The 22632-nt window shown below is 46.8% G+C and overlaps 2 protein-coding genes across 2 annotated transcripts in view; both read left to right on the top strand.

Moving 5' to 3' along the window:
- Positions 1-440: 440 nt before the first annotated feature.
- On the top strand, positions 441-2481 carry cryba4 (crystallin, beta A4). The gene is made up of 6 exons (XM_069159794.1): positions 441-668; positions 1302-1345; positions 1499-1617; positions 1708-1849; positions 1964-2106; positions 2236-2481. The coding sequence occupies exons 2-6, from the start codon at positions 1307-1309 to the stop codon at positions 2381-2383; spliced, it is 591 nt and encodes a 196-aa protein (XP_069015895.1). The 5' UTR covers positions 441-668; positions 1302-1306; the 3' UTR covers positions 2384-2481.
- Positions 2482-8512: 6031 nt separating this feature from the next.
- grk3 (G protein-coupled receptor kinase 3) overlaps positions 8513-22632 on the top strand; it is a 51065-nt gene continuing 36945 nt past the window's right edge. The window contains exons 1-2 of the mRNA XM_069166614.1: positions 8513-9515; positions 22173-22249. Of these exons, the coding sequence (XP_069022715.1) occupies positions 9403-9515; positions 22173-22249 (190 nt within the window). The 5' untranslated portion in view covers positions 8513-9402. The remainder of the gene's footprint in view (positions 9516-22172; positions 22250-22632) is intronic.

The following is a 22632-nucleotide window of genomic DNA, read 5'->3' as shown; positions in this document are numbered from 1 at the left end:
TTTAAATTTGATAACAGAGACAGATTTTTATTTCATGTTGTGAAGTGTTGGTCAGTTTATCTGGTAACGTCTCACATTCAGCGTTGCCACGCCAACGGTCTGGATGATGAATAACTTCCTCTCTGCTGTTTATTTTTCTGATTGCGCACGCGCGGGCGGTTTTGAGTCGTTTTTCTAGTAAAAAGTGAGGATAGAAAGCTTTTCTTTTGTCGTAAATGATAATAAAGTGGTTTTAGGATGAAGCAGGTTTCGATATTAGGCGGATCTTTTGTTTTTAGACAGATTTTTGGCTCAATAATTCATCTGAATGAGCAGAAACAATGGACCCATCAACTGAGGAATGAGAACCATCACAGCAGCGGGACACTCGAGACGTATCCCTCCTCCCCGAAGGACCCCCCGTGCGGGTCCTCGGAGCTTTCTTGTCTCGTACACGCCGCGTCCACCGGCCGCCGTGATAGTGTGGTGTCTGCACTTCTTGCCTTTCCACAGATTAGCGGTGCTTTTGTCGAGGGGGGGACAAAGGGAGAAAAAAAAAAAGAGGCCCCTCCCCTGCTGCTGAGCCGGGGCTTTCAGCATGGCCCCCTGCCAGGGGAGGCTTTAAAAGGGTGGGGGCGCGTGGCTCCTCTCACTCTCACGGCAGGACATCCCAAGGGCAGCAAAGCAAGGTGAGTCCCTGTCCCCCTCACCCAGCCGAGCCGAGCCGGCCGGGGCGGCACAACAGCAGCAGCAGCAGCAGCAGCGGCACCCCCCCCCCCCCATGACACACACACACACACACACACACACACACACACACACACACACACACACACACATCTACACTTAAAAAAAAAATAACAACCAAAAAACCACACAGGAGCCGCTCTGTGCTCCGGGGGCCCGAAGGCCGTCACTGCACCCGGTGGGTGGTGATGGTGGAAAACCTCCGCAGGGAGGAAGAGGAGGAGCTGACGACAAGAGGGAATAACATGAAGAAATGCTTTAAACCTCTTTATTAACGAGTAACAACTTAAAAAATATACGCTTCCGGTCCAGGAACTACACACATCCAGACCTGCTGCTGCTTTTTACAGCATTTTGAAACACACACACACACACACATATATTGTATAGAAAGTTTAACAAGCTGTTATTTGCATCGGAAAACACAGAGGTGATGAAACACAGTGAGCCTCCTCTGTTGTTGTTTTTTGGGATTCGAAACTCGACTTTCTTTCTTTTCCCTGCATCCCAATCGAACGCATCGTTGAGCTGACTTCTGACCTCTGACCTCTGCTCCTTTCCCGCTTCCCTTCCAGACAAGATGACTCACCATTGCACCAAGTTTTCCGGCCACTGGAAGGTGAGTCTGCAGACGGAGCGACAAGACCTCCCAGTTTTTTTTAGACACCACTGCCGAACCCGAAATTGACCGTTTTAACATCCGGCGTTCGAAACGGTGTTGGTCTGCTGTCGTTTGTGACCTCACACCTCTTCCCTCTCTCCCTCCCGTCAGATCATTGTCTTCGACGAGGAGTGCTTCCAGGGCCGCCGCCATGAGTTCACTTCCGAGTGCTGCAACGTGATGGAGTTCGGCTTCGAGACCGTGCGCTCCCTCCGGGTGGAGAGCGGAGCGTGAGTTAAAAAAAAACAAACAAACAAACAAACAAAAAGATGTTGTTGTTTTTAAAGAGGAGATTATAACGCAGCTTCTTTCTCCCTCAGCTGGGTGGGCTACGAGCACGCCTCCTACCAGGGGCAGCAGTTCATCCTGGAGAGGGGAGAGTACCCTCAGTGCGATGCTTTCGGAGGCAGCAACGCCTACCACATCGAGAGGATGACCTCCTTCAGACCTATCGCCTGTGCTGTGAGTCCTCTCTGGAAGTTCACCCGCGCGGATATTTAACCCGTCGGAGGAACCTTTTTAACGCGTCGTTGTACTTTCGGTGGGATTTTTTTTTTTTTTTTTTTTTTTTTGCAGAACCACAGAGAGTGTCGCATGACCATCTTCGAGCGTGAGAACTTCCTGGGCCGCAAGGGCGAGCTGAGCGACGACTATCCCTCCCTCCAGGCCATGGGCTGGTGCAACAACGAAGTGGGCTCTTTCAGGATCCAGTCTGGAGCGTGAGTGTCCACGTCTCGTTTTAATTTTCTCCACCGGAAAAAAAACAACACTTTCACAACTTGTCGGGCTGTTGCAACATCTCGTCTAAACTTCCTCGTGCGTTCGATCTGTGTGTGATTTCTCAACAGATTCGTGTGCTACCAGTACCCTGGTTACCGTGGATACCAGTATATCATGGAGTGTGATCGTCACTGTGGGGAGTACAAACACTTCAGGGAGTTTGGCTCCCACTGCCAGACCCCTCAGATCCAGTCCATCCGCCGCATTCAGCAGTAACAGCGCTACGCCCTCTCTTTCTCTCACTCTCCCTCCCACGTGACCCTTCACCTTTGACCCCTGCTACTTCCCCGTGCTGAATAAACTGTTTTTCTTAAACCTTACCGACTGCCACCCATGTATCTGCTTGGATAGACTGACGCACTTAACGCTCACGTTGATCGGCACGGTACACAGGAGGGTGTCCGCAAGCTGCCAGACAATAAAAACGGCGGGTTTATAGTTTATTATGCAGCAGCCTGCTCGTCAGCCTGATCAATACATATATATAAAACAAACTGTAAAACCAGATTTATACTTTATTAATCCCACAGTGGGGAAATCTAGCCGTCACAGCAGCATAGAAACACAGAAAAGGTGCACACGATATGAACACAATTTACAAATACACACATAATACAAATAATACATAAAATAATATAGATAAAAAGAAAAATGATAGAAAAAAATAAATAAGAGCAATGGATAAATACGCACACACACAAACAATACGCACAAAAACAAAGAAAATTAATAAGAAATGAGTTAAAGTTACATATTTAGCATATTCTAAGCTCATCTCTGAAAATTCGAATAATCAATTAAGCATTGAAGGATTTTAACATTAAAATGTGCTGCTTTAATCCATTTTGGACTTTTGGTCAAAACAATACAGATGAGTTACGCGAGTTTGAGCTCTAAACTGTGAAAGAGCAGGTCATTACACCATGTTCTGCCAGTTTAAAGACTAAATGTCAAATAAAAAATAATAAATACATTACTTGATAAAGAAAAACAACAGTTAGTTGCAGCCCATTTTAAATTACATACAATTTCATACATTTACAAATCAGTCCAAAATCACATTTTTGCTTAAAAATAAATACTTTTTTTTTTTTTTTTTTCAGAAAAAAACGTAATTTATAGATCCACAGATTACTTATGTATTTGATTACCAACCAGTGAACTAAAGACCCTAAAACCTTGAGTGCCAGAAAAATATGTTGTGTCTAATGCTTCTTTTTTTTTTTTACACATGATCAACATTTGGTCAGTTTACATAATGTGGGGTGTTAATACAAATTGTATTATAATTAGCAGCAACAACAGTAAAATACTTCCTAAATGTTTGTGCATGAGCTACAATCCGACAATAAAATCTTCATGCAAGACTTTGATCTGTAGCAGATTATTTTACTCTGTGTATTAATACAATAACAGCAACCGGCAATTATTTTATTATTGATTAAATTGCTGCTCCTTTTTTGTTTTTAACTTTGCAATTTTTGCACTTTTAACCAAAAATGTTTTAAATCTCGTAAAAATTTGTATAATTTCAGTTTAAATATACAGTGAGCTCTAAAAGTCAGAGAGCACGTAAAAAAAAATCCATCATATTTTCACAAAAACGTGGCTTTAATGTGAAAGTTTGAGCATTTCTTAACTCGATTTCAGATTCTTCTCTGTTTCTCGGTCATCAATCAAACCGAAACCTGCCGCTGGCATCGATCGGGTTCGTACAAAAGGTCAGACTTCCTTCCAACGCTCACATCACGTTGGGATAACATACGTTATCACCACTCAGATTGTTCCGAGGATTTTACCTTTTGTAATCAAACATTTCGGATTAAGTTCAAATGCAACATAGTTTGCATTTCTAAAGGCCACATTAAGGGAAATATGTTGGTTTGAATCCAACAGAGCGAACAACGCGGCGTTTGTCGGGGTCGGAGAGAGACCTCGGTCGGAGCTCAGGGCCGTCGCCTCGGCTCGTGACGGACAGCCGAAGGTCGACCTTCGACTTTGACCTTTCCGAAACACTCTACAAGGACGAAACTCCAGATTTGGTCTTTTCTGAGCCAACAACTTTTCTTCTAAGTCACTGTAGAAGGTAAACAGAGGCGGAAGGCCCACTTTCACCCCATTGAGGTGCGCAAGCAAGGCCATGGCAACAGACCGTAAGGCCGTAAACATCGGTCACTCGGCCTCCCTGGCATCAGATTGTTGGAGGAAAAAATAGCCTCAACGAAGCTGCAAAGAAGTGCTGACGTGGCTGTGGAGCGCGGGGGGGTGGGTGATGCAAGAACATTTGCACGTTCGGGAAGCGATCCCTGGCATGAATACGTCCCAACAGGTGATAAAAATTCAGTGAAGAGTCAACAGAAATGGTGGTCCGCACAATAAAATGGCTTCAAAACACAAGTATAATAAAGTCTAATCAATCAGATCAGAATAACCAGATTAAAAAAAAAAAAAAAAAAACTGTAGGTAAAGCAATGTCCTCTCAGAGTGCTTTTAACTGGTGTCCATCTTGGCGTTGTAAGCATCCAACTGGGCGTCCAGCTCTTCTGCAGACAGTTGAGGTCTGTTCCCGCCTCCCCTGACCAGGCCTGACTTGATTAAAGGCTGGTGCGTCGGGGCTGCTTCACTACAAGTCTTCATCAAAACTTGCTGCTTGGAGGCCGTTGTTGTTGCCGTTTCCTGTTGTAAGAGGGATTTGGAAAAGAGCGTCGATTGACATAATCGGTCAAAAGAAAGGTTCGCAACGACGTTTTACATCCGTTGAATCAGACGACGACGCTAATAAGAGTGAACGATATTTTGTGGATTCGCTTCGTGATTCGGATCAGCTCTGCAATCGACTTAGTTCCCGACTACGACTTCAGTTTTGGCTGTAAGTACAGTCAAGAAACTCTGAAGAGTCGGGCCAATCAGCAACCAGTGGCTACGCATACAGTAAACGATGGTCGATGCCGATTGGTTTAAAGCTGCTTTAATAGTTTCAAAATTAACCCGAGGTCTACGCCCAGTAGGACGCAACGACCGTATGTTTACGAAATGAATTTGTTTATTTATTGTTATCCCGGCATGACGTGACCATGGTCCAACGAGCTCCTTGTCATGTCAGGAATGTTTGTCTTCTTCCGTCCTCACCATAAACCCTGATGTCAGGTGACTGCGGAGGAAAGTCCACGACGAGTCTTCGAACAGTTCTTTGAAGGTTTAAGGTGTGTTTGGGCTCGTTTTCCTGCCGCAGTAAAAAAATCCTCCCACGCAAGCAGGCCTGCCTTACCCTGCCACTTTCAGGCGCACAGGGTTGTGGCTGTCGTGTCATGTTGCGACAGTGATTTTAAAAAAGGCAACACTCGGACAAGTAAATAGAGAGGAGAGCGTGGACTGAGACAGTCGTCCAATGACATTCGGAGGTACATGTGGTGAGTCAGATTACAATATTAATTCAAAGGGAAAATAAATTGTGAATTGTCCCTTTGATTTGGACCCGCTCCAAAATATAGTGAGGCTCTTCTTTGGGCCGTGCTACACCCTTCCGCCAAGTTTCATGAACACGGGGCTGGTAGTTTTTCCGTAATCCTGTGGACAAACAGCACATAAAACACCTAGAAAGACCTTCACTGGTGGGTTTTTTTTTTTTTAAATTTTGGACCCCACCGTATTCAGTTTACTGTCAATTATGACAAAGAAAAGGAGAATCAAATCAAATTTTCAGTTGATTTCAACTCGTGATCACTTAATGATGTGAAAACTTTAACACTTGGAAGAGTTTTCTTTGGTTTTAATAAAGTGTTTATCCTATTTAATGTTACTCCCCCCCCCCCCACCCTTCCGGCACTGCGTGTTGTTTCTGCCGGAGTATAAAACGTTCCCCTGTATGCGATTTCCCACCTGCGGTGTCTCGCGCGCGAGGCCTCCTTTCCCGCAGTGCACGAGCGGCATTACCGGCACCGGCCAGGAAACGGCACTGCGTTTCCACCAGAGGCGCCACGAACACGCGCGTCCCCACCGGGGGCACACTCCTGATAGAAAATGTGCGTTGTGTTGTAATATTAATCTGTCGGAGGCTGCTTGCTGCTGCTTCGCGACTGCTCGGATTTCACAGTGGAGCTCGGCGACGGATAAACGAAGCGTTTTACGCGCAGAATCTGCTGCAGCGTTCCCGGTCCAATACACACGGGGCCTCCGTGTCTGGTTCGTTCCCTGTCAAAGTAGGACCCTTCTGGGAAATTTCCTGCACGCAGGGCTGGTCGATGCTGTTCCCATTATAAAACGCCGCAAATCAATCGTACGGTCCCAGCAGAGGAATTCCTCGTTTATTATTAAAAAAAAACCACAAAAAAAACCCCCAACAACAATAAAAAAAACAATGCTGTTTTAATTAAAAACAAACAAACAAACAAAACAAAACAAAAAACCCCAGCTGGAATACAAACCCCCTTCTCAACACCTCTGGTCATGTGGTCCAGGTCCAGCTAGCACCGAGAAGCCGCTCCGTGTTTTCCGAGCCTCTCCCCCGCCGCAGTGGGAGGAAGTCGAACCACAAAGCAAGCAGTGCCCCTGTGCTAGCGAAAAAAAAAAAAAAAAAAAAAACACAGAAAAATACATCGAAGGGGGGGACTTCTGCTAAACATGTGCCATATTGGAGCTGGAGAGCAGACGGCTTGATCGAAAGGAGCGGAACAGTGTCGATTAGGGCTTAACACGGCCGCGGAGGCTTTGCGGACGGACGGGACCCCGCGGGGCAGGCAGGCAGGCACTAGCCGAGTAAGGGCTCCCGAAGCGCGGACAAGCCTGGTAAGGCAGGAGTCGTCGTCGCTCGAAGGTCTGGCCGAGCGGAGCACGACGGGGCTTTTTTTTTTTTTTTTTTTTTCTTCTTCTTCTACTTCTATGATTTCAGGGGGAGAAGACCGCCAGCACTCGCCGTGTCGTGTCGGGCGTTTTTGTGCGTTTTAACAGCACCCGGGGTGGTCGAAATTACAACCATCCCCCTCCCCACCTCCCCAACTCCCCACCCCACCCGACCCGACCCGCCGCCACCACCGCCGCCACCACCATCGCCGCCGCCTGGTCGGTTAACCGCAGTTTTACGGTGAGGAGGGAAAAGTTATCGTTAAACAAGCCAGCCGACCTCCAATCTGCCAGCGCTGCCTCCACCACCTCCTCCTCCACCACCACCACCGGCAGCGTCACCGTCGAAGCCCGCACTCAGAGGCTCTCGCGCTGGGTCTCCAAGGCGAGGAGGGTCCCCCCCCCACACACACTCTCTCTCTCCACCTCCGACACACTCAAAACAACCAGCTATGGATTATTAGCTATTTCTAATTTTTGTCTTCGTTTTTTTTTTTTTAATTGTTTTTTTTTTTTTTTATGAACCCGACTGGACTTTTTGTCGGAAGCTTCTCGGAAGCGCTGCGAGACTTCCCTCCCACCCTCCCCGAACACGGAGCCGCCAGCCGCCTCGCAGCCCCTGCGTTCGCCCGGGAAGTAAAAACAAAACAAAACAAAACAAAAAAAATCCGGTCTGAAATCGAGCCAGCGTTTCTGCAGCTGGCGACGGAGGGAGGCATGAGGTCGTGTGGGCGCTGCTTTTTTTTTTTTTTTTTTTAAAACGCATCTGTCGGGCCCCGACGTCCGGACCTCGACCGAGCACTTCGCTCGTTAGTTAGCCTCGGTTGTTGTTGTTGTTGTTGTTGTTTTTTGGGGGGGGGGGGGGGTGGCGGTGGTGGTGGTGGAGGGGGGCCCCCGCTAAGCAGGTTTCATTTTCTGCTAGCTTAGCGTGCTGCGGCTAACTTAGCAGGACGGAACCCGAAGTGGCGCGTTCAGCCGCCGCCGGGGCGCGTGGATTTTGTACGCGTGCGATTAGTTGATTACCGACCCTCCTTTTTTTTTTTTTTTTTTTTTTTTTTGCCCGGACGGTCTCCCCCACCAAAATAAAAACAAACAAAAAAAACCTCTTAAAAGGTGTTCAAACCGCCGGCTTTCTTTTCTTTTCTTCCGCGATTGACGGAGCCGATAAGGGAACATTTTTTTTTTTTTTTTTTTTTTTTTGGAGCCCTTAAACGTCGCGCAGGAAGCCCCCGAGACGAGCGACGACGACGGGGCGACATAAACATCAAGCGGGTGCGTGGATTTCTTTTTTTTTTTTTTAATTTTTTTTTTTGACGGAATGCAAATCATGAGTCCCGGCTCCTGTTTAACACGGACTCGCGTGGTTTTATTTGTGCCAGTTTGCGCCTGAGATATTTTCCTTTTTTTTTTTTTTTTTAGAATTTAAAAAAAAAATTTTTTTGTTTGTTTGTTGGTGTGTGTTTGTTGTTGCACATCAGGGGGAGGAAGAGGAGGGAGGGGGGGGGGGGAAGAGACTCGATGATCCACATCTCGACCTCCTTCCTCGGTGTTCCTGTTTGTTTGGAGAGGAAGAGGAGCGAAGCTACACATGTCCCCGTCTTTTTTTTTTTTTTTTTTTTTTGTAATTGTTTTTTTTCTTTTATGACTGCACTTTTTTTTTTTTTTTTTTTTCTCTTTTTCTGCTGCTGTCGAGGCAGAGAAGAAACATCCTCTTCGCTTGTGCGGCCGATCCACTAAAATTAGAACATCTCGTCGGTGTTTACATTTGAAGGAAACCCTGTGAAACCACATGCTTGCACTGGACACAAACCAGTCGTTTGGACGCATTTCCATCAAAGAGCACCCGGGGAAGTCCCCCCACCCTCGGAGACCTGCGGGACTTGACAGCTGCCTCCAGACCCCGCATCTGGTGCCTGTGACCCCCTCCGTGTGAGACATATCACGGCCATCAATCTTGGTCCCTCTCCTATTAATAGTTCCCACCTTTTTTTTTTTTTTTTTTTGGTGTGAGACCTCCATGTTTGCACTTAAATGGGGGGGACGGTGATCTAGCGGAAACCTGTCACCTCATGTCTTCCCCCCCCCACCCACTTTGAATTTCCTTCTTTTTTTTTTTTTTCTTCTTCGCCTTTCTTTCTCTATAATGTCACAATGCTGGTAGTTTGAGGCGAAGTGAGCGAGCAAAAGACTTTCAAGCCGCAGACGAACGACACGGTTCGCGGTCGATGGTCAGCCCCGCCGTGAGCGCGCACCTCGGCCCTTGGCGGTGGTCGTATCTGCCGGAGGACACTGTTTTTTTTTGAATCCCCTTAAAAAAAAACACACACAAAAAAAAAAAAAAAAAAAAAAAAAGGGCCTGGTTATTCTAATCGATTTGGTCGTCCCAGGCTCGAAAGATGGCGGACCTCGAAGCGGTGCTCGCCGATGTCAGCTATCTGATGGCGATGGAGAAGAGCAAGTCGACTCCAGCGGCCCGAGCGAGCAAGAAAATCATCCTCCCTGAGCCCAGGTAAAAAAAAAAAAAAACCTCACTCGCTCGCACACAGCAGGGCTTTGTCATGTTGTGCTTTGTACGCTTGTGCAATGGATTTGGTTTTGTGTGTGCGTGCGTGCGTGCGTGTGTGTGTGTGTGTGTGTGTGCTTGCGCTTTATTGCGGCCGTTTGTGGGGTGGTGGGGTAGGGAGGGGGGGGGGGGGGATCGCTTCCTTCTCTCTAACCTGTGACTTACTATAGACGCTTGATGCTCTCCGAAACGACTCCTGGAGCTTTTGTCAAAACATGCAGCACCTATGGGGGCTTCTCGAAAAATCACCACACACACACACACACAAAAACAAAACACCCATCCGGTTTTAAACCCCCCCCCCCCCCTCTCGCGCCACATTAGCTTTGTGACTTACCAATAAGTTGAAGCTGGTGTTAAGACACTTGGAAAAGTCTTCTGGGTGGAGGGGTGGAGGGTGGGGTGTGCAAAATGTTTCATCTTTCTTTAATCATAAATACACCCAACAGAAATGTAAACACCACACTTTTGTTTTGTTTCTCGCTCGCTCCTCCTCACCCCCCCCACGAGTCGAAGTCATCCCCACGGCCGATTTTTACACTCGTGAAAATTTGTATTTCTCTGTCGACGATCCGCGTTCGTGAGCGCTCCGCCCCTTTTGTCGAGATAATCCGTCCACCTGACGGGCGCGGCTCGTCCGGGGAACGGATTTAAACGGCGGAACGGGTTCGCGACCCGGTCGCGAAAAGGGTCCGCGCTGAAAATGCCCGGTTTTATTTCGCGACGTGGCGGCGGAGGTGTCACGAGAGCCTGCAGGGAAGTCCGCCGGTCGGGGAGGTATTAGACGGCGAACGCGGAAATGAGCGTCCGCGACCTCTGACCTTTCCGTAAAGGTCGGCCAAACGCGCCGCGACCCGTGAACATCGAGAGAAAGAAAAAAAGGCTCGTGTCAAACTTGGACGTCCGGGAAATACGACCCCCCACCACCACCATCACCACCACCACCACCACCCGTGTTGCACCAGACGATGTCTCCCGCCGAGCGTGTTCGGCGCGCTCCACTTCCTTGCCAATATCCGGTGACTTTCGGGCAGCCGCCTCTCCACGGGATGGATGGGGGGCGGAAAGGGGGGGGCGCAGCGATCGATAACCCGATCGGCTCCCCTGTGAAGGAAGTGTGTCGCCCGGCGTGAGACGAGTCGGCGGCCAGACCCGGATGCTGACTGGTTTTCGTGTGTGTGTGTGTGTGTGTGTGTGTGTGTGTGTGTGTGTGTGTGTGTGTGCGTGTGCGCGTGCCCGTGTGTGACCTGCCACTAAACGACCCGACGCCGGCCTTTTCTCGCCGACTCGCGTCCAGTCGACTCTTCAGGGAGCGTCGGCCGTGTAAAATTGTGTCCGAATACCGTTTGCGCTAATTCGAGGTAAAACTACACGTTTCAGAGCGCCGTTTTATTGTCATGGAAGACGCACCTGCTTGTTTAGTCGACAGCCGTCGGGCGGGCGGACGGACGGATCGTCTCGGCCACGCGTGGATTTTAACTTTTTTTTTTTGTTTTGTTTTTTTTGTTTTCTTTTCTTAACAAACGAGTAAACGAAGAATTCAACATTTTTGCTTGCTTGGAAGAAGTCTTCCATCTTTTATGTCAACGGACCGCCGAAGACCAGTCAGTGAAAACAAAGCGTGTGTGTGTGTGTGTGTGTGTGCGTGCGTGTCGGCTCCACCGGTACGTGCTCGCTCTTCACCAGACACCCTCCCCCCCTTCACCCCCCCCCCCCCCGCCCCCTTTCCTCTTACCCACCACATTCACGCTGTTTGCAAGCATCCAGCGTGAGCAGGGCCATCAAACCAGACTCCAGCTACAACCTGATTTAAATAATACACCCCCTTCCTCTCTCTCTCTCTCTCTCTCTCTCTCTCTCTACCCCCCCCACCGTCACCATCAGCTCATAATTGCACATCCTTTTGTCTTCTGCTGCGCAGGCTCGAAAAGTGTCTCTTCATGCCGCGTGGGAGGTGGAGAGGAGGGGGGGGGGGGCGTGTTTCGGGGACAGGTGTGGCGTGCGACTTGATTGAAGAGGATGTGGTTACAAGAAATTTGGGTATTTCGGGCGCCTCGCTTTCCATACGAGGTTCGCGACAGTGCCATTTGGGTTTAGTGCAATGCTAAACCGCTGCGCGTGTGTGTGTGTGTGTGTGTGTGTGTGTGTGTGTGTGTGTGTGTGTGAGAGAGAGAGAGAGAGAGAGCGAGCTTTGTGCGGAGCCGATCCTGCGCTGTCATGGTTGTCTAAATACTGACGCGCGCGCACACACACACACACACACACACACACAGACAGAGGAACTGCACAGTGTCAATGTGGCCTCGGCTGCGTGAACCGCTTTAGCCGTTCGACTGTTAGTCGACAGGTTGGAGGCTCGAGAGGCGTTTGCTTCCTTCCTGGTTGCTCTTTGGTTTTGGTTTCGGTTCATGTCACCACAGCATTCAAGAAACCAAAAAAAAAAACCTTTCCGAAACCCTGAAGCTCTCTTCAGACCGCCGGTCCATTACAGCCTTTGCCGGTTTTCATTTTTGCCAAATGAAAGCGGCGTTAATGTGGCAGAATAACACAGCGCGGCGGGTCATGCAGTGAATCTGACCTCCGCTCTACCTTCAGGACAGAAACAATCGGATCATCGGAAAAACGTCTCCCGTTTGAATACTTTTCAGGCCGCCTTGCGTTTTTATTTTAATTATTGTTATTATTTTTTTTAAAACTCCGACCCGCCGGCTGGTTTTTCCACTCTAAAGCAGAACTAGCATCTCGGCTGCTAGGCGGATTCTTAAAGGAACGTTCCACGAAAAACATTTCCTTTAAACATCCAACTTGAAAGTGGAAGTTGACTCATTTTGCAGCTGCACTCGCCTGCGGTGGTTTGCATTTATAAGATTCGAACAACCGACTGAAACTGTATTTTTAATTAATATTTTAGCAAATGTAGAGTTTTATTCGATTAAACTCGGCTTTTAAACGTTTCTACGACACTTTTTTTTTTTTTATTGCAGTGAAATTGGATTGAGCTGTTTGCACATGTCTCAGGCCTCCCTGAAGGAAAGTATTTGTTATGAAAACATATGTTCGCTTCCTTTTAAAGTGCCTTAAGGCTTTTGTTCTGAAATTGAGGTTTAATTATGAAGCTGATATACTGCAGGGAGAGTAAAGTTTGATACTGGTAGATCTAGGCAGGGTTAAAAAAAAAAAAAAATAAAAAAATGGTTTCAATGGTGAGTTTGATGCATGAAAAGTAAATTAAAAAAAATAAAAAAAACCTGCCACAACCAAAATAAGTTTAGCAGGTTATAATAGCTACAGAATAGCATTATGTTTTTTTTACTTGGCGCCAATATATCGATACACGGACGCTAAATATCAACATTTCATTATATAAAACATATAAACCCGTCTCGCCGAAAATATTTCTGAATCTTGTTTGCGCGCAAATCCAATTTTGCTGCAATAAAAATGTGAAAAAAACAAAAAGAAGAGAGATGAACATGTTGAAAATGTCAGTTTAGATAAAGCAGATCAAGTTTTCCTTTTGAGGACAAAATCTGAAGTTGTTAGAAAAGCAATAAATCTTGGACACGTCTCAGCGCATGTTATTGTCATTTTCAAAATCTCGTAAAGAGTTTAAAAATCACAGTAATAATAATAATAATAATACCTTAATTAATAAAGTAACTACCTAACCTAACCTACCTCCGTATCGCGTGTTTTAGTGATTTCCCATCCCGAGCAGGTTTCAGTCTCATCTGCAAAAGTAAACGGACGTTTTAAGAACCCCCGACAGATGATTATGTCCACAAACATCTTGTGAGCTGACGTGAGGGGAAACGTTACGGCTCAAACGTTTCCAACCTGTTCGGAGCTCGTCGTGTTTTTTTTGTGTTTTTTTTTTTTGTTTGTTTGTTTGTTTTTTTTATTTTTTTTAGCTGCGTTCTTCTTTTCAGCTTCCTTCATTGAATGTCGGCCGCGTTAATCATCACTAACTTATTCAATGAATGAAGCCTGTAAAATAGAAAAACACACTTTGAAAGCTTTTTAAAAAAAAAAGCTCGACATAAGCTATTTTCAAGGCAGCAGAAGTCAATGATTGAACTGCAGAAAAACATTCAATGTGTCGCTCGGGGTGTCACGACTCGCTGGGACGCGACGAAAAGCCAAGCAAAAAACTCAAATACACGTTAGTGTGCGTCCCCCAGCATCTGCTTGGAATTTAAAGCTCCCATATAGTACGAATTCATACGTCTTTTACTGTACACGATGCAGGTCGAGGTGCTATAAATACTGAGAGCGTGTTAAAACACTCGGTTCACGCAGCTTGTATGCAGCAAATGTGCCCTTTGGACTTCTGCAAGTTTGTGATGTCACAAACGATAAGACCACATTTCCCCCCCAAAAAAACACCCGTCACTTCCTGTTGTTCCGGTTAGCTAGCGGCGGTTTGTTTTGATGGCGAGAGGAGAGGGGGCGGAGCCTCGCTGATTGCAAATGAACAGTTGTTTTTAGGCATGAAGTCAGTTTTGTTTGAAAAGGCGACTTTATGCTGTGATAATTTCAGTAGCCGTCTGTTCTGCAGGTGACCGTTCTTGCGGACAAGTCGCAAGTTGTTTGAATTTGCAAGACCGTGAATTCCTGGAGGGACTGTTCATATGTCTTTTTGCACTTTTTAACCGACACCTGGTAGCGCCGTGTTCTTCTTCTACTCCTTTGGTTCTTGAATGGCAGCTGGCAGACGGCTTTCTGGCGCATTACCGCCACCTTGTGGCAGTAGAACGCATCACTTCAAACAAACCGTTTGGTTTTTTTTCTTATTCGTTTTATTTTCAGTAACTTTTTGAAACTCACGACCCACCGTCCCTCCCCTCAACCGTCCTCCCCTGACTCCGATGGCGTCGTCCTCTCCCGACCCTGTACTTGTTTCGGGGGGAAGCCATTCATTTGGAGAAAACGGCGACCTCACGCTGTATTCCTTTCAGCAGAGCTCCCGTCGACGACAGTTTTTGCGGGAGATCGGCCGACGTCGTTTCGAGTTGAAACCGATACCTCCATCAGGCGGAGGTGTTTCGTGTGCGATCTGCTTTTGTTAAGTGATTTTCATTCTTGGTTACGAGCTTTACCATTTATTCCTCGTTGTGATGCAGGGAGCCGCGCAGATAAAAGCACCGGCTAATGGACTTGTGAAAGCTCTCTTATTGCTCTGCCGTCGAGTAAATCGGCCTGAAAGCAATGTGAATATGTACCTAAAACACGTCGGTTAGGGTCATTATTGCTCCAATAATGGCTCCGGTGTGACGGGATTGGAAAAGGGCTGGCGTTTCGGGTCGGCGTATTGTTGTCTCCCTTCAATGCTTCGGGGAGAATCGACAATATTTAGATTATGTAAAACATGCGAGTGCGCGGTCTATTTCGTGAAAACGGCACCTGATGAAAGGCCGTGTCCAGACTGATAAAACTTTTAGCGGTTGGTGGAGCCGCAGGCCGGTGGGGTGGGGTGGGGTGGAGGGGTGTGTGTGTGTGGTGGTGGTGGTTGTGGGAAGGTGGGGGGGGGGGGGGGGGGGGGTAAAATGCATGCGGCCCTGTGGAGATAGCGTGGTGCTGCCACATTCTCGGCGGGCCAAGGCGAAGTCCTCTGGCAGAGAGGTGAGATTTCGACAGCAACACTGGAGGCCGTTGAGACGAGGCGTGGACGGGGGGGGGGGACGGGGGACGGGAGTCACAGAGGCGGCATCGACTTCGGACGGGGCACCGTTTTTTTTTATTTTTATTTTTTTAAATACATCGCTTAGTATACTTTATACTTTAGTTCTTTCTTATTTTGGTTGTAATGCGTTACTCCCGCCAGCACCTTTTAATGCGCCTATCGGATTAATCATCAAATAGTTATTGAATTTCGAATAGTATTTTTGCATGAATATATATATATAATAGGCAGATTCAGAGCCGGGAGAATTTTTAGATCTGATTAGCTGCAGTCGTCAGCGGCAACATAGCTAAACTATGAAACACAACTGGCTTCTATCCAGTAAACATTTACTGCATGTCGGTGTTTCCACGCTCGGATGACAATATTTTGATGGACGCAGAAAAGACCGTGAGTATTATTTAAATGTTTTGGAAAATGAGCATTGGAAAAGATCAACAGAGTGACACTTCTGTTGGTTCATAAACAATCTTTGCGTTAGCCCGTTTTCCAGCCCGTAGCTACCGCGGTTGGCACTCGGTAATGTCTCGACAGCTAATGTTAACAAATAAAAAAACCGCTCGGAAACGCATTTAAACACATCACCGATCACGATAGCCATGACTTAACGTGAATCTGCAACTTCGGATAATGTTCCTGAGCGCTAGCTCAGCAGCAAAATTGGAACGTCGGCTTGAAATGTCGCCGACGACCGATCGGAAGCTGGTGCTCGTTCCCGTGAATGGAAAGCTGTATATCCGCTGTCACTGAATATAATTATTCATTTTCAGAGCGTGTTCAGGGAATTGGTAAAAGTTCCCTTTTGGGAACATCAGTCTCCCCTGTTGAGAGAGTTTTACAAACAGGCAACATGGCCGCCAGCAGAAAATCTGCTGTGTTGTCAATAAACAAAACAAACGGAGCTCACGACGTCAGAATGAGTGGGTACTTTCTGCACGTTTCGATGTCCTGACTTCGCCGTTCAGCACAGCGAGCTGGCTCGGTCGGCTCGGCTAACCACGGCTGGATATTTCACCTTATTTTCAGGCAAAGTAAATTTCGCCCTTTTCACCACAAACGCTGCCGCGTCAGGTGACCTCAGACCTCCTCCTCCAAGCTCTTGCCGCCCTCTTCACTTTTCCCGGGTGCTTTCACCCATTCGAAGTCCTGAATTTTCCCACTTCACGGGTGTCCATGAACGCACCACAATAGTGTGGTAATCTCAGCAGGTCATTAAGGTCATTTTAGGTATTCTAGAAACGCTGAAACAAGTATAAGATAAGACAAAACGCAACACATCATGAACCAGGCAGCCGAGCAGTCGGAGCTGGACAAAGTCTCTCTTTTGTCCTCGCAGAGGACGCTGCCAGCTTGTTTGAACAACCTTTATTGAACTCCACCCGGTGGCCGCTCGATTGACCCGGACGGTGTGAGCAGAGGTAGTCGCCGCAGGTTCTGGCTGCAGGATTAAAAAAAAAAAAAAAAAACGCAGCGGGAGCTTAACACGTCGTACGAGACTCGTAACAACCACAAGGTTGCCGTGTTCCAAATTAAATGCTTCCAATTGTGTTTTTTCGACAGATTAGTGCTGTTTCAAATATGTAGTTTTCCCCCCGTATGTTCTCCCTCGAACAAAACAAAAATCAGTGAGTCACTACGAAAGAGCAGATTTGACCTCCAACACAGCTCTTCCCTCAAACGGCTGGAAGTAGTGTTACACACACACACACACACACACACACACGCGCGCGCACGACTCTTTAACATGCATGCAGTTTTCCAAGGGAACACGCCATCGTCACACTTTGAGTCATCGCGACTTCCTGTCCACCTTCCTTTTTGTTTTCAGCTGATTTGTGGATATTTTTAGTGACTGATTCAGGGGACGGAGGAGAGACCGCAGCGGGAGCATCGGGTGGTTATGAGGATCTTTTTTTTTAATAATAATAATAAACTTTATTTGTATGGCACTTTGCCAAACTCAAGTGCTTCACATAAAATAAGCCATTAATGCAAAACAACGAGCCTTAACAACACGACACCCGACAACACAACGGTCGTATAGAACAAATTAAAAACGGGGTATAAAAGAAATAAAGAGTTGATCGTTTAAAAATCAGCAAAGGCTCTCTGATAAAAGTGTGTTTTAAGAAGGAGGGGGCGGGGGGTGCTCAGACTGAAAATGCTTCGTCACCCTTTAGCTTTAAGACGTGTCTCCGGAGCAGATAAAAAAATGTTTTTGTCTGAGGATCTCAGACTAACGGGCAGGCTTGTATGGAATAATCAGGTCAGCTAAATAGGAGGGAAGAGAGGCTGTGAAGTGTCTTTTTTAAAAGTCAACAGTATAAAATCAATTCTAAAACGTACTGGGAGCCGGTGCAGGGAGGCTAAAACGGGGCGCGACGCGGTTCCTTTTCCTGGTTTTTAGTTAGAAGTCTGGCAGCCGAGTTCTGTGCGGTTTAAAGTCGACTGATGGATCTTTCATTGGGGCAGGTGAAGAGGCCGTCGCAGTAGTGTAGGCGCGAGGAGATGAAGGCGTGCGCGATGGTCTCGGCATCGTGAAACGCTAAAATAGGACGGGTATTTGCGATATCTCGAAGGGGATGAAAACGGGACAGCGACTGTAGCTGCTGACCTGTGCAGGTCTCAGCCGCACTTTTTGTTTTGTTGGAAGTGGGACACTGAAGTTAGCGCGGCGGTGACGGGCCGGGAAGCACCGCAGCGGCGGTAAACCTGCACAGGTCAGCAGCTGCAGTCGCAGAGAAGCATTTCGGGTTTTGAAGTTGGCGCTGAGGCGGCGATTATTTTCGCTGCAATAATCTGACATCGAGTTATCGTCGCACGAGGCGCTAAAATCCTGAAAGTGACGTCGTTACTACGGCTGCTTCTCCAGCCAACTCTCAGACTCCGTCGTTGTTCTTCCAAAAACATTGGGGGCGTCTTCAAACCCCGTTATCGTCTGAAACGAATTCGGCGCCGGTGAATTGACAGGAAATCGACTGGACTTTTTCTCGCAGTTCCTTCTTGTCGTTTCACACCACCTCAATCCGCTCAAGACTCCACAACAGCAGCCAGAATAACAGGTTTCAGAGAAAAGAAACTTGTTTTTTTTTTTTTCTCCTTAAAGACAGTAATTACACGTCTGGAGGCTTAAATGAGCTGAACCGAGCGTTCGTCCCAGCTGCTTCGGTCACGTTTGCTCCGTCAGTAATCGGCTCAGCTTTCAGTGCAGATATTGGCAAGAGAGCTCCGACAAACGTTGCCCGTTGTCCTCCCAGAGCGTGGGAATCACACCTCCGTAGGCCTCGGCGTCAACGTCCCGCCCCGGTGATCCGATATACAAGTGGTCAGCTTTGCGAATACCTCCTCAGCTGACGTCCTTCTAATAATCAATGGAAAGAATATCCAAAAAAGACCTGCCCTGTGTGGTTGTGGCGAGCGCAGCTGAACTATGCAGGAAGTGCGGTTCTAAAACCTAAAACCAGCCCTGAAGTTAGTCTTAAAACCAGTCCAAAACAAGTCCTAAAACCAGTCCTAAATCCAGTCCTAAAACTAGTCTAAACAAGTCAAAAACCAGTCCAAAACAAGTCCTAAATCCACTCCTAAAACTAGTCCAAAACAGGTTCAAAAACCACTCTGAATCCAGTCCTAAAACCAGTCTAAACCTGTACAGGAAGTAGGAGAGATTTAAACTCAGGTTGTCTGCCTGACGCTGGTTTCACCAAAGCCTCCTCTGTTTTTTTTCTGACCCCGTTTTAAATCCGCTGGATTAATTCGATAATCTGAGCCTGAACAGATGTGATTTGGTCGAGTCTCGACGGTTGAGGTTGAGAATGACAAACCCGAGCTTCTAACGTAGTTAAACCATCGACTATTTACGAAGTTTTGCGCGTTTACGATGTTATAACGTCGCTCCGACGCTCCACCCGATGTGCCCGGCTTTAAAGATGAAGACGGGCGCTGGTAATGTTGTTTTTGTCCTTTCTGTAAAAAAACAGATGTACGTGTGTGTGTGTGGGGGGGGGGGGTGGCTGGCGGCTCCCCTGCAGTGAATCTCCTCACCGTCACCTGTTGTGTGTGTGCGTGTGTGCGTGCGCGCGTGTGTGTGTTGGAGTGTATGCGTGTGTGTTGTTTTTTTTGTTTTTTGTTTTATAGCTGGATGGATGGCAGCCTGTTTACCAGGCGGAGAGACTCTGGGTGTTGATCACACACGTGCGACTCCCCTGAATTCTCCCCCCGTAGACAAAAACGGCCTTATTTTATCCCGACGCGCCGGTGGTCATTCTGTCACTCAAACCGTCACAGCTGGAGCCTCCTTTGTTCTGCGGTCATCTGCTCCCGTAAGCCAAGAGCCGCTGTGGAACGACGACGACGCTGCTGCTGCTGCTGCAAACACCGCTGTTGTTTTGATTTGCTTTCGTGTTATTGGAGCATCTGGGATATTGTTTGTTGTTTTTTTTTAAGAAGGAAAAATGACTGCAGAAGTTTTAAGGTGTTATTTTTCTCAACGATGGACCATTAAAATGCCCCCAAAAAAAAACAACAAAAAAAATCTGCTGCTGTTGACATGATTTATGTCTTAAAATGCACCTGCGTTTCCATCGCCAGCCGCACTAACCATATACGCTGCAGCGGAAACCTCTGACCCCCCCCGCCCCAGCCTGTACTCATTTTAACAGGCTGATAAGTGCCGATGTTTACAGTAAATATGGCCAAGGCGGTGAGGTTTCGTACAGGAGTCAGCTGCTGCTGCTGCTGATTCAGAGGGACGCACACCCACCCACACACACACACACACACACACACACACACACACACACACACACACACACACACACAGACATAAGACCTTTGAAACAGGAAGTGCTTACTTCCTTGTTCATGTTGCTGCTGTTTATTCCCAGCATACACTTACAAAGAAATCTCAGCTCTGCCGGGGGGGTGAAGGGGGGGGGGGAGTGAGGGGTGATCAGGCAGCCCGGCTCCGGCTCCGTCACTGTGGTGCAGGTGGGGGTGCCATCTTGTTTGCCCCGGCTCAAATACATAAAGTACAATAACATCATGCCGGTGGGGTTCAGACAGGGGGCGGGGGGGAGGAGGAGGGGGGGGGCAGCAGGTGCGTTTCTGTTGTGTTCGGCTTTCAAACACAATTTAATTTCATGTACTATTTTTTTAAGGAGTGGGGGTGGGGCAGATTCACAAATCAAACAACACCTCTTATTAATATTTTATATGTTGTACACGCTTGCTATGTTTGTGCTCTTGCTTTGTTTTAGTTGGTGTTTAACTGCGCGGCACGATGAGCTCCATATTTCTATTAACGTCTCTCACGTCATCGTTTTTTTTTTTTTTTTTTTTTTTTTTTTTTAATAGAAGCAATCAACGAAGCTATAAATGATGTTTACTGCCACTTTAAAACATACTAACAAAATAATATAGCTAAATTAAGGTTAGTTATTAGTTTTGTAGTTCCTTAAAGTCAATAAAGAGCCATTGAGTGAGTCTTTTTGAGGTTTTATAAAGTGATAATACACCAGAAATACCGTTTTAAATCTGATTTATGTGCTCAGTGTTACTCTGATCGGCCGTCAACAAGATCATCATCATGAAACATGGCATGCTTTTTATTAACTGTAATACATTCAAGCTTTAATGGAAGAGTCTCCCATTTACTGTCACTGCATCTTCAACTCAGCTAGTCAGGTCAATTCATATAAATATGATTATGAAGTCAAAGTAAATACTTATTAGTGTCGCATTTTTACACAATTAGAGACTATTCAGGATTTTGATTTGAAATTTTTTTTCCCATTTCCTATTCGTGCTTTCATACCTTTCATCATGCTTTTAGTCACTTTTACATACTTTAATTGGTCTTCTCTATCTAATCTTTTTATAGCCGCAACTATTTAACTTATGATTTACTTGTTTATTATTACAGCTTTAATCTCTTCAATGCTTTTCATTGTCCTCATTTTTATTCTTATCTTTTAGTTTCTAATTCTTATTTAAAATCTATGAGTAAAAGATAAAGAAACAATTTAATTGGCTTTCAATCTTTATTTTAACTTTTCTCTATCGTCTTGCCTGCATCGGTCTCGGTGTTTGTTTTTCACTTAAAAATGGTCTCTTTTTTTTTTTTTTTTTTTATCTTTTAATTTGTTTTTAACTTTGTCTTTAAATTGTTCAGGAATTAGATTTATTTTCTGCAGCTTTCTGTCTTATCACCGGCCTGTCAATCATCAGCCAGGCATTCTGAACTGCACCAAAATGTACGAAAAGTGCTTTACAAACGCAGTTTGATTGATTTAAGTGGCACCGACATACACAAGGCTTCAGAAAATTAAATTAAAAGGAACTTTGGGAACATAACCTCCCCCCCCCCCAACAAAACCTCCCGTTCTTCGCGACGTTTTATCTGGCTGGTGGGACAGAAAACCACAAACCGAAGGAACAGTCTTTCCACCGGCGACGTCGTGCCTGAGCCAGACCGAGGGCGAGTGTTTTCCACCCCGCACGTGCTCCGTTCGCTCCCTGCCGAGGTGTTCGGAGGTGAAGCGGGGCCTCCCGCTCTCCCGGGGTGCGTTCAGGGTGCTGATGTGGTGTTAATGGGCCCGTGGAGGGGGGGGGGGGGGGTGCTAATTGATTCATTCTCCCCGCTCATTAACACCCGTTCCCAGGGTAGCCTGTATCTCTCCGGCCCCCCCCCCCCCCCCCCTTCCCACTCCCGCAGCCCTCCCATGTGTCCCTCGCCGTGGGACTCTTGTCAGGTGGCAGGGAGAGTCCCAAACCTGGGCCAGGATTTCAGCCGGGAGGAAGAGGAGGAGGAGGAGGGTTGTTGTTGTTGTTGTTGCTGCTGCTGCATGTAGCTGGTGATGATACTGTGTATTAACCTGCATCTTCCTCTCCCCTCCTCCTCCTCCTCCTCCTTGTCTTCACAGCATTCGCAGCGTGATGCAGAAGTACCTGGAGGAGAGAGATGAACTGACGTTTGACAAAATTTTCAACCAGAAAATCGGTGAGTTTGAATTTTTGTTTTTTTTTAAATGTTTTTTTTTTTTTATTAATCCATAAGAGGGTGAGACTCTTTAATCTGTGGGGAGAGTTACCGAGGAGAGAAGAGAGACGGCCGCTGCTGCCGCACAGACAATCGCACGGAACGAGAGCTGAAATCTAAACGTTATCACATTCGCAAAAAGCCGTGACACATTTACTCTCGAGTTACGTCTCCTGTTCATCAGCTGACGGAGGCCGGGACGACGGGTTTGAATGGAGCTTTTAAAAGTCTATTCCTGTTCAGGTTTTATTTTTTTATTTTTTTCCCACCGACAACCTTAAAGTCGACACATTTATTTTGATCGGGATCCCTTAAATTAGTGAAACGTCTACCTCGGCGCTCTC

Source organism: Embiotoca jacksoni, unplaced genomic scaffold (assembly GCF_022577435.1).
Source record: "Embiotoca jacksoni isolate LCO1_2020_lvr unplaced genomic scaffold, fEmbJac1.0.p SCAF_10, whole genome shotgun sequence".
Lineage (NCBI taxonomy): Eukaryota > Metazoa > Chordata > Actinopteri > Embiotocidae > Embiotoca > Embiotoca jacksoni.
Note: the sequence above shows the minus strand (reverse complement) of the source record. Positions and strands in the feature narration are given on the sequence as shown.

Excerpts from the sequence above, each read along its gene's own strand:
- cryba4 (XM_069159794.1), top strand. The coding sequence starts at position 1,307 with ATGACTCACCATTGCACCAAGTTTTCCGGCCACTGGAAG. Across the intron at positions 1,346-1,498 it reads AGTTTTCCGGCCACTGGAAG|ATCATTGTCTTCGACGAGGA; the intron begins GTGAGTCTGCAG and ends CCCTCCCGTCAG. Across the intron at positions 2,107-2,235 it reads TTCAGGATCCAGTCTGGAGC|ATTCGTGTGCTACCAGTACC; the intron begins GTGAGTGTCCAC and ends ATTTCTCAACAG.